We start from the raw sequence: 12,831 nt of genomic DNA on the forward strand, positions 1-12,831 counted from the left end.
GATGGATGGATTGATAGATGGATGGATGGATAGATATTAGTGCTGTCAAAATTAGCGCGTTAACGCATTCGATTAATTTGAAATATTTAACGCGTTAAAAAAAAATAACGCAATTAACGCGGTTGCAGTTTTTTTTATTTCCAGTTGTGGCCATGTGTGTTCAACGTGCAAAGAAATATGGATAAGACCAAGGAAGGGCTTTTAGACGGAAAGTTTCAGTATAAAACTCTGCCGGATTACTCTTCAGTCTGCCACAAGAAACATTACTCTTCATTTAGTCTGCCACAAGAAACAGCAACATTAAAATCATGAACTCAAATGTCATTGTTTAAAAAAACAAAAAAAAAACAATGACTGTAACGTGCGTAAATCAGACCTTTCTGTAACGCTAACGTTAATAAGCTTAAACGAAAATAACGAAATAATTGTGTAGCGGAGTATTTTTTGTACACAGTGCCGCGAACTGTCAATCACTCCTGTACGCGTTCTTCACTGTCAGTCTTTTAATTGCGATTAATCGCGATTAATTTTAAAAAATTGTGCGATTAATTAGTTAATTTTTTTTAATCGATTGACAGCACTAATAGATATACAAACGAACAGCTCTTCAATTTAATCAGGTCTCCCTATAGTCATACAGTCACACACACACACATCATTCCAACAGGTGCACTGATCACGACTGAATGTCCCCTGGTGACAACCAGCTGTAAAACCTAAAAGGCAACACATAAATAAAACATCCCATCTAGACCTCCAGTCATCAACAACAAAAACACCTCCGTCAGAGCCACCTGAGACAGGTCTTCCCATCAACCCCAGTGGACAGCCCCTGTGAATCCATGTCTCAGTGCAGACTCCTGGTTGATGAAATCGGCGGGAATATGACGCTGCTCCTGTCCTCGTGAGCAGAGCGAACTGTACAGCCGCAGTGGAGTTCAAGCAGTGAAGGTCAGATAGCACCTGTTCCCTGCAGACAGCATCAAAACCAGAGCCTCGGGGGCCTGTGAGCTCCTCGACACCGTGGCAGGGATAATCTCATCGATTGCGATCAGTGGACTGCAGTGGACCCCTTCACTGTCACCTCAGGCCACAGCACATTGTCTTTAGAAATAACCCTAAAGAAGACCACCAGCTGAGAGGGGTTACATAACCATGTGTGTTTGTTTCAGCAAATTTGTGTGTAATAGCCTCGGACATGGCCGAATCCCTGTATAAAGACAGTGTTGTCATGGAGATAGACTGTAATTAGTGGAATACTAGAGTCTTCTGCAGCATCTGTGGTCCCCTAAATGATGCTCACAAACACATATGTGGAAATACAGGACTGACTGCCAAAAAAGGAAAGCTAGATTATATATCCGAGCGAACAGCTCTGCACTTAAATGAAGTCCGCTCGCAGTCTAATTTGAATCTGGGTCTCAAATAAGACTCATTCACAAGATGCTTCATTGTGAGCATCAGCTGAGGGACGCTGGGTAAACAGACATGACTCACAACTCTATTCATTCACTCATTAAGGTATAATTAGCTCACAGTGGTGCAGGTGTTCGAGAGGAAACTTCCGTCTCAGCTCCTTGTGATGTTTAGGGATTTTAAACTGCAGCACAAAGAAAGATGGAAAGGATGAAATGAAAATACTGGTACTGTATTTGTAAAAAAGGAAAATAGGAAGAAACACCACAATGCTTTACTTCCTTCACTAGTCTTCCGATATTGTTTCCATTCCACGAATCAGGAAGTTTCGGCTGTCTCATGATGTGACCTTATACCCTAACCTTTGATTCCTTTCAAGTCTCTGATTTGAAGGAACAGGCCATCCAAAAATACAATTTTTGCTGAAAATGTACTCACCCTCAGGCAATCCAAGATGTGTATTATGTATGAAAATATCTTAATGTTGGATTTGTTGCTTACAAACACATAGCTTTTCGCTTCACAAGACAATAAAGGATGGACTGGGGACATGTAAATTACTTGTGGATTATTGTTATGTTTTTATCAGCTGTTTGGATGCTCATTCTGACGGCACCCATTCACTGCAGAGGATCCACTGGTGAGAAAGTGATTTAATGCTACATTTCTCCAAATCTGAAGAAACAAACTCATCTACATCTTGGATGGCCTTGGGAGGTTCTTTAGAAAATATGTTTTTCATGTCTCTTCAAAATATGTTCTTCTTCTGAAGAAAAGAAATGCATGAACTTTTAATCAATATAAAACAGCAACACCGCAGATGTTGCATTGATTTTAGCAAACCGATTTTGCTAATGCATACAAACAGCAGAAAACCAGCATCTGAGGGGATTCGACCAATTATTTCTGTATTATTCATGAATGGGACCAAATTCCAGCATGTGAGTAATATAGTTCCTATCAATTCAGTAGTTTTTAATTCATATTAAATACATAAATAGCAATTTGTGCTCTCATCCTCTTCTGGTGACCCCTGACCCTGCCCACACACAGCCTGAAGGATTTACAAGGTCTGTGTTTTTCCTTCTATTAATCAACCAGTGGGATACAGCAGCCAGCAGACCCCCGACACAACCCACCGCTTGTTAACTAATATGCATGGAGGATGAAAACTTTTAGAACATGCTGGCCAAAAATCTTTTGAGAGACAAAATCTGCACATATTTAGCTATATGTTTACACGGTTATTTTTGTGAAATGAACAAATGAACACCAGCACTATGCTGACTCTACCCTTGGGAAACCAGTGGAGAACTCATTTTATGCTGGCAGTGAGTAAATGAATGAAGTTATATTGTTATGTAGAGCTGTTGTAATAGTTTTGCACCTTGGTACGTTTTATATAAAGATGAAAACATATAGAACTTGCTTGAATATGAATATCAATTACCTCAAAAGTGGTTATACTAACTGAATCCAACTGTGCTACAATTACTATAGAAATTCTGGAAACGCTTTACAATGAGGTCAATTTTTTTTGCATTAATAAATATATTAAATATAAAAATAAATGCTGTAAAAAAAGATTTTAAATTTTTTATTCATGACACCTAATATTGACAAATTACATCATGTCATTTATAATCACATTCTATAAAATGTCATCATCAGTTACATTTTATATAATTTAATAATCTGTCTATTTCTAATTTATGTTGGTTCATAATATTTATTAATGCTAATTTATACAACTTAGAAATTAACTCTACCAAAAAATAATACTTTTATAAAGCAAAGATGATCAAAATTGACCGTACACACATTTATGATGTCACAAAAGATTTCTATATTAAATAAATACTGCTATTTTGAGCTTTTTATTCGTCACATTTTCCTGAAAAGACATTGTATCAGTAAATATATATTATCTAAAATATTTTATTAGAAAAATAATTATTTTCAATTGTAATACTATTTCACAATATTACTATTTTATTTAATAAATTCAGCCTTAGAGGGACTTTTTTTTAAAAAACAAAACAAACAAACAAAAAACTACGTACCAACCCCAAACTTCTGAAGGGGAGAGAATAAGTAAAATCAGTTAAAAAAAAATAACATAATGCATGATACCAAATGCAAAAAAATATATAAATATACAAATATTTGTTTTAAAGTATAACCGCAACCACCTTAAAAAAAATCACTGGATGATTTGTACACTGAACAAGAAAGCTTTATCCTGATTAAGAATAAGATGTTTGAAGTGTGAAGGTTTTTTTTATTTTATTTTTTTTAGACTAAATACACAAAGTGATCTGTGAGTGCACTCACTCATGTAATTCTCAAACAGGCATTAGCAGGGGCAGCATCAGGACAGGGGCTATTATTCAGCTCTGCTGTGTCTAATGGCTCTGCATCATGAGGGCATGTCCGTACAGTGTGTGCTCTGCATTATGGGAAGGCAGCAGGGTACACGCACATGATCCAACAGCAACACCAAAATCAAACACACAGAAAAGGACGCCAGTGGGATCAAAGCATCTGACAGATGCTTTCTGGAAAACCCAGTTTTTGGTCTTTGACTCATTTCATTTCTGAAGAGAAACCTAAAAAATTGCCAATTTAGGAAATAAATATCAGCATAAAATGTTATTTTGGAAACCTTAGAATATTAGTGTATGTGTTTTTATATGCCCTTTTTTCTTATTAAACGAATGTGAGAAGTATGCCAAAAGACATTATTGTAAGAACCAAGCAAGGCTTGGTTGGTTAGCAATAGCATGGCACAGTCCAGCCAAGCAACTGCCATTGAAATGAACAGGAACGCTAATAGAACGTTTCTCCTTCTAGCTAGGAACCAAGCCTTTTTGTTGGTGCTCAAATGCAGACTGCCGCCCCCTTAACACTTACAGTACAACGCTCAACCAATCCACAATGCACAGACACAATTCCTTTTGATTTATTCCCCTGAAACTTAATTTAGCTGGGAACTGCACTGTCATATGCTGGTGTAACGTGGGTGAGTGTGTGCTCCAGGATGAAAGTGAGGGGGTGGATGACTGCGTGGGGAATCCGTGTCCGGCGACTGACTGGAAAACAGGGGAACTGCACTGTTTTTGGGTGGTGATGACAGACTGGCAGCGCTCCCCAGTCACCCACACACACATACACCAGCGCTGAACTGTATTTATACTGAAACCATCACTCCACTTACGGTCACGACTCAGGCATTCTTCTCCTCAGACACCCAAAAACACTCCAAATCATTATGCAGAACACCTGCGATGCGTGAGAGAGTGAGATAACCGGCACGAGGGGAGGAGCGACTTTGAAGCAAGCACTAAAATGACAGTTTCTTTCAGTCTTTTCCTTTTCCACTCTGAATAAAAGAAACTAAAAAATATGTGAAAAACTACACACTAAGACATACAACAGTCCTAAATTCCTTTTTAATTAATCAAAATAGATGTAAATTCTCCTTCCAAGACAATGAAGATCAAGAGACAAAACGAACCAACACAGAAGACTTATAACAATATTATAATAAACATATAACAACAATAACAACATAGTTGAAGTGTTTCATTTTTTCGAATATATACTTATAAACACTACCTGTTAAAAGTTTTTTTTACTATTTAAAATAACTATTTAAATGTATTTTAAAATGTTATTTATTCCTGTGATTTCAGAGCTGAATTTTTTCTATCATTCTTCAGTGTCACGTGATCCTTAAGAAATTATTCCAATATTTTGATTTGCTGCTCAAAAATTATTATTATTATTGTTGAAAAGAGCGGAGTAGATTTATTTTTCAGGTACCTTTGATGAATAGAAAGAACAGAAGAACAGCATTTATCTTAAATATTTTGTAACATTATAAATGACTTTATCATCTTTTGATCAATTTAAAGCATCCTTGCTAAATCAAAGTATTTATTACATTAATTTTTTCTCCCAAAATATACAAAATATACTAAAAATATACTTATACTGACTTGCTTTTGAATGGTATAGTGTATAATGTTACAAAAGCTTTTTTTCATCTTTGGAGCTATCTATTCATCAAAGAATCCTGAAAATTTTAGTCAGCTATTTTAAATATTGATAATTACAATAATTAAAAAAAATATTGAAAAGCAAATCAGCATATTAGAAATTCTTTTTGAAGGATCATGTGACACTGAAGACTGGAGTAATTATTCAGAAAATTCAATTTATTGAAATGAATGGAATTTATTTACAGTAATAAATTACATTTAAACAGATATTCAGATAGAAACATTTATTTTAAATTGTAAATATATTAAGATAATGATAAATATAAGAAAAAATATGAACTTAAAAAAAAATGTTAATACTTAATAAATATTATAAACTATAATAAATATGAAACTTAATAAATATAAAGTATGTGGGTGTGTGTGTGTGAGTATAATTTCATTATTTAGATTTACACAAGCTGTGTGCAAACACATTTCCTCAATGTGCACACTTTTGCACAGTCAGGCTTAGTGTCGCTATTCTCACATTATACAGCAAGAAGGTTAGATCTGATGTAGTCATGGAGTTCAACAGCTATTGCAATAGCATTTACACAGCAAATCTCATATTCCAACTCCTTGTCATTTAGAGCTAATGAAAAGGAGCACCGAATGAAGATGTCCTCATTACCGTGTCCATAAAAAAGGGCCTGAGTAACAAAAGTAATAATTCAAATTTATTATCGGATGTTCCACAATTAAACAGCGCTAACCGGCTAATGGAAGGACACGGATGAGTCACAGACTAGCCGACTAGGGCTGACATCACTGCTTGTTATCATGTGACCTTTAACCTTGATACACAGAAGCCGTTCCAGTTCAGCCTTCTAAACGAGAGCCGTCAGTGAAAATAACATGCGTTTGGATAAATTTAGCATTCTGTATAAACACGCCAGCACTGCATACTTCTAAAAAGAGTTCAGGCCACTCAGGCAAACATGGGCAGACTGATTTTTGATTTGCAGTGACGGGTCCTGATGTCTTGTACATTGCTGCTTAGATCTTACAGCTCTTCTGGGGTTTGGAAATTCCCACAACACAACAACTGAGCCTCAAAGCAAAAGCCGCCACACCATATTGGATGACAAGAGACACAAACTGTAAATATCAGCAAGCTCAAGCAGTGGCAGCGCAAGAATATCTGCTATGTGTGAAATATAAGATCACCCCCAATGATAAACGGAATTCATATTTGCATAAGCACTTAGATCAAGTGCTATCTGTGGGCAAAACACTACTCCCTACTGTATGAAGGTAAAATGAGGTTGTAAATGTTAACAAAGCTGTGTAATAATGCAGTACATTACTTTTTCCATTTGTACTTGTAGATTGAGGACTAAGCAATATTTTGGTGCCACACAGCACTGGTGTGTCACTGACGTAATGAGGTTGAGCCTGGGTTAATGTTCCAGTCTGTCTCTGTGTCACTGGAGTAAAGAGTGTGTGAGTCTCACACACACACACACACACACACACACACAGAGACTCCAGTCATCCGCACCGGACAAATCAACCTTATTGTTGGCAGTGATCCAAAGCTCCGGAACTATCATCATGCCACAGAGCCCCAGCCATCGCTTCTAAAGTCTTTCCTGATGAGGGCTCTCATATGTCACCATAGACAAGGCTCACCAAAAATTATTTTTCTGCTGGCCATGGTTTAGACTAGTGCTAGTGCCTATATTATATATAATATTACTGCTAATTTATGCACAATTGTTTTCTAGAAATTCTATTTTTTGCAATATAATTTAATTTGTGTCTAAAAGAAAGATATTTTTCATCACATGTTGTCAAAAAGTTATATTAATATAAAATCATTATTAATTAATTCATAATTTAATTGCAATATAAATTTGTAAAACTTGGAAACTGTGCATCTACTTTTAGAAGTTAGAAATAATATATCATCTATATATTTTTAAATATTTATTTTCGTAATTTTAGGCTCTTTACACAAAAAGGGACATGCATGCATATTAATTATTAGTTCATTCATTTGAATAATTTTTCATTATTCAATTTGCAATATTAGATGGGAAATTGTGCAGCAATTTTTACAAGTCAATTTTAGATATTTTGTACTTTTATTTATATATCTATAATTTGTACATAACATATTTTTCGATTATTATTAGGTTTTCTTTACAAAATGTTATATTTATCTACATTAATTATTTGTTAATCATTTAAATTCACAATATGAATTTGCAATTCCAGTTGCCACTATTTTTCAGAAAGAATTTTTTTTTTTCATAATTATTTTATTTCATTCTATAAACTTGAATAGAGTAGTTATTGGGTTTTCTTAAAATGTTATATGTATATTAATTATTAGATGTTTAATTTTTTTTGTACTTTAACTTGCAAAATGAATTCACAAAAATCGTTTGGAAATTCTGACGCTACAGTTTAACTCCACAACAGCTCTAAACTCACTTGTACTGCAGCATGATCATTTGTTAATGAATTTCAACAACTCACTGCAAAGTGCAATAACGTGGCTGCTGTCTTCATGTACAAACTTCTTGGTCACTGCCTCCTCCATAATCTGCTTCACCTAGACATGGAAAGACACACAATTAGGGAGCGGCAAACATTGGCAAAAAATAGCGACAAGTCCAAATTCTTGGAATCAGGTGCACAAAAACATCTAATTAATCATCACAGCATAACCACAAATGCTTTAATTAGCATCACTGAATTGATCGTTTCCCTTGAAGTGCAAGGAACTGTGTAGAATCATCACATTTTTCTCTTCCAACTGTCAGTAATACGGCAAATCCCAGACTAATTAATCACAATCCTTGCAGGCGTCTTTATACTGTCTGTAATTTGAAGAACAGCAGAAGGGTAACTGTACCAATGAGAAGGAGCAAACCATGGGCATCTGCTGATTATAGGCATGACTTGTGTGAAGTGTGAAAATCTACTCACCCTTAGGCCATCCAAGATGTAGAGGAGCATAATTTTTTTTCAGTCCAAAATTGTCAGTGAATTTTGATATGAGAGGACAGACTTTTTTCACTGGAGGAAGCATTATTATGGATTATGGATTCATATTTTGGCCTAAAGTTTAAAGTAAAAATTTCTAATGATCTATTTGTTTCTTAAAAACATACAGATCTTCACAAAACATTTACCGATGGACTGGAGTGGTGTGGATTACTGCAATGTTTTTTTATCAGCTGTTTGGACTCTCTTTCTGACGGCACCCATTCACTGCAGAGGATCCAATGGTGAGCAAGTGATGTAATGCTAAATTTCCCCAAATATGCTCTTATGAAGAAACAAACTTCTCTATGTCTTGGATGACCTGAAGGGGGGTACATTTTCAGGAACATTTCATTTTGGGCGTGCTATTTTTTTTTTAAGGCTGATATTAAATATTTGCTGTTGTCCTTGGGATGAAACGAAAAACAGTAATAGCTCAAATAGTTTTTAAACCAGTTCACTAACAGCAGCCTGTTGCATTGTATAACATGTCTCGAAAGACATGAGAATGGTTGGACGCTTCGAATAGTGCAAATGCTTCACATAGAGACATAGCTGACAGCAGTAACAATGGGATTAATGAAGTCATCACTCAAGGTTTTTTACAGCTGAAATAAGGGGCACACACACACCACATGTGGAGAGATATCGTCACAATATGCTCAGTTAATATACCATCTAACATCTTAAAATACAGAGAGCTCTGGCATCCAGGATATAGAGAACACCTACAAAGACAGACTCAATCACATGCACAGCTATAAAAAGCAAAAGCAGACTGCAGTTCAAAATCTAAGCTCTTGAGTGAAAATCTGACAAAATAAAAATGGGGTATGCAGTTCTGCAGACACAAAAATATGTCATAAATATTAAATAGATCATTGCAAAATGGTGTGATGTTGCTCAATGCAGGCAATAAATATTTATGGGGAAAAAGCAGAGAACAAGAAAATGAAACTAAGTTGTTTTGCTCTTGTGGGAGCCATTTGTGGCCATCCCTGCTTCATGCAGCTGTATTAATCGTCCACTGATGCAATTTAACTTCTTAGGTAGCTGCTGATGCTTTCAGTTCCTAGGCAACCAGGAGGCGGCTAACTGCAGCTTAAAGTGACAGAGACATGGGATGTTACACAAAGAAAGTCAATGGAGGAATAACAATCTAATCCTCTGTCTATTGCAGGACTGTTATTACCTGTATGCACTGTAAATATTCATTCAGATTCTGTATTTCATCACTATACAAATGATGCTTAAAATTGCCGAAAACCAAAAAAGTGAGGTCTTTTGTAAAGATATGTAGGCTTATTTCATTGTATGTATCAAATGTCTTACTGGTTCCCACAGACATATAAATGTGGAATGACCTGCAGGATGAGCTCTACTAAACAGTGGAAATCAATGTTACTCTACGTTAAATAAAAAGAGTACATGATATCTCTGTGGAGGAAGTGACTCATTTTAGAGGTAAAAATAGGTTATTTGAATGAATATGATGCACAAACGTTCTTTAAAACTTGATGAATGAGATGATGTTAAAAACTGGTTTCTTTATTAACCCAGGCCACTGAGCCACCTGAGGACATATACCTTAAGATTTGTATTACCACATCCATGATATTAGACATGCCCTTGACTATCATGAGAAAAGATGTCTGCCAGGACTGTGCATTAAGTTCATCCGCTATGTGGACAGTCTGTTTTGACACAGGAGACATGCCGGGACCAATTTAGAACATCTATTCTTTGCAGAAAATAATTCAAGATTTCTATTATTCATGAGGGCCGGATTTAAAACTAGCATTCCCTGCACTGTGGGGGGAAAGATAAGAATTAATTACACCGATATAAAAGAATGTAACAGCTTCTCCCACTGTACACTTCCTGGAGTGAATACATTGGAAACTCTGTGAATGTGAAGTCTTATCAAATAATTATTGAAAAATACGCTCAAGAACAGTTCATTCATATTCATCTCAAGACTACTTGGCATAAAAATGGTCAGCACATAATTTTAAATATATGGATTAAGGTTCCTAATATATCCTTTTTAGGTTAAAATAATGGATGAATTTGTTTTCCATTATAAGAATCTTGAATACTTGAATCTGATTGGTCGATCACAACATTGAGTAGGCTAATATATTTATACTAAATAAACTGGATATTTCTGCTGCACTGTACAAAAGTAAACATGTTTCTGAATTGTTTTCTAAACTAAATTGGACTCTTATTCTTAGAGGAAGATTTATACACTTATTTAGATGTAAATGAATACTTTCAAATTAATGTCATGTTAAACAACAGAATAGTAAGTGCAACAGCAAATATATTTCATTCATGTACATTATTGTTTACTTGACTTTACTTAGTCATATTAAACAGTTTTTAATAATTAGTTTGAAACCAGTTCAACCTATAGTGTGTGAACCAATCATGTCCAGACTGGTCTTAGCATATACAATGCAGATATGAATTTGACTGTGTGATAACCCCCTCACATTAAACTTATTTGATCATTGATATTAACGTCTAACTGAAAAATAGGTTAATCTTGCATTTCACATGAGAAAGTTTCTCTGCATGTAAAAAAAAAGAGAATAAACCCAGATCAAAACAGGTGACATGCAGAGCAATCAATGCAACGATCTCTTCTAATCTAGTCAAATAATAAAGTAGTGCGCTTTCTCTTACAGTGGTGTTATAAATAAACCTCGCGTGCCCTGAGCGCTCAGCCCCTCAAGTGTCTGTCAACGGAAATTCGATGTCAACTCGTTTTTGTTTACTTTGCAATAGGCTAGTAGCATATTCGTCAGTAAAAACGTACTGTGTTTAGACTGTATTTAGCCTTTTGCAGAAGGCAGAATCTATTGATCACCTCAGAAACGATTGATTGCATCGTCTCCCATAGCTACATTAAGTTAAAAGCGGATGAGGAAAGAAATAGCCGATCTCTCCAGCGCTACAGGTGAAAGGGTTTGAATGTGAACCTATAACAAATATAATAGCCTTCCTGAGCACTCGTTATACATTAATCCATCACTGTACGTAATAAAGCATCAGCGCATGCGAAACTTATATGCATGCACTAAATCAGAAGAAAAGCATGCATGCGAGCTGATCGTGCACGCATGTTTTAGCATTCAATCAAAAATAAGACAAGTAATAAATGATAGCACCCACTTCTCTTTTGACGTTCCAGAGTAATTTCTCTTTAAATTCTTCATCTGTAGTCGAACCCATTGTCCCCGACTATTAAACAACCCAAGTGCAGCATAAACTGTCTGGAGACATAAATCTGAACGGCTCGCCTGCCTTTACTCTCAGTATTTTTAATTTTCTTTACCCTTATTTCGTTTTCAGATAAAAGTGTGCACTGACAGCTGAGCCTTGACGCATATAAGCACTGACGAAGCGCATCGTGAAGCCATCTTCGGTTCCTTTATGACGCAATCACCGCTGGCCCCGCCCCCTTGGCATTGTTGATCAATGGGACAAATCTCTTCACGCGCCGTACGCCGTTTATTTTTAGCACCCCTCCACATTTGACAGCTCATATGGAGGCGCCTGTGGTGGTTCAACTAATAAGGCATTGTCATTAGGCGTTCAACAAGACATGATGTTCATAAGACCTACTGGATGAAAAGATACGTGATGCATGATGGTAGTCACATCCATCCTATTATTGAAGAAAGGAACCGCTGGGTTTATAAATGGCACAGGTGCAGCCAACTGTAAATAAAAATAATAATAATAATAAAATATAACTAGCACAAATGTAAACTACAGAGTTTATATTAAATATTTCAGAGCTGTTTAAGGGGTTTGTGGTAAAATTTATTTATAAATTAGTCAACCCCAAAATGAAAATGTTCTTAATACTTAATTAAAGAATACTTATTTATCGCAAGAGATAAAGAGAAATTTAGCATTACATCACTCGCTCCTCAATGGATCCTCTGAATGGGTGCCGTCAGAATGAGAGTCCAAATAACTGCTAAAAACGTCACAATAATCCACAAGTAATCCGTGAGACTCATGTGCATCAAGAATGTCTTGTGAAATAAAAAGCTGTTAGTTTTAAGGAAACCATTCCATCATTAATGTATTTTAACCACATACATCACTTTTTACAACATATTTGTTGAGAACAGTTTTTGATCTGTTTGACAAATTTCTCCCGTGATCCAGCTGAGACAATTTTTCACTGGAGGAAGCAATATTATGATTAAGGACTCATATGTTAGGTAAAAAAAAAAGTGTCTTACAAACTTAAAATAGAAACAAATTGAATATTTAAACACGCAAAGAAACAGCTTTTCACTTTACAAGACATTAATTAATGGACCGGAGTGGTGTGGATTACTTATGAATTATT

At 35.6% G+C, this 12,831-nt stretch overlaps 1 protein-coding gene across 5 annotated transcripts in view; it reads right to left on the reverse strand.

The window, feature by feature from the left end:
- Positions 1-12,018, reverse strand: part of LOC113115135 (small G protein signaling modulator 2) — a 43,835-nt gene extending 31,817 nt beyond the window's left edge. For 3 of the 5 annotated variants that reach the window (XM_026282445.1, XM_026282443.1, XM_026282442.1), the window contains exons 1-2: positions 11,637-12,017; positions 7,947-8,022 (exon numbers count right to left, since the gene is read on the reverse strand). In XM_026282445.1, coding sequence (XP_026138230.1) covers positions 7,947-8,022; positions 11,637-11,696 — 136 coding nt within the window. In that variant the 5' untranslated portion in view covers positions 11,697-12,017. Of the gene's footprint in view, positions 1-7,946; positions 8,023-11,636 lie in introns of all 5 variants that reach the window. The other 2 variants (XM_026282444.1, XM_026282446.1) reach the window with 2 other exon arrangements.
- Positions 12,019-12,831: the final 813 nt, after the last annotated feature.

Source organism: Carassius auratus, chromosome 15 (assembly GCF_003368295.1).
Source record: "Carassius auratus strain Wakin chromosome 15, ASM336829v1, whole genome shotgun sequence".
NCBI lineage: Eukaryota > Metazoa > Chordata > Actinopteri > Cypriniformes > Cyprinidae > Carassius > Carassius auratus.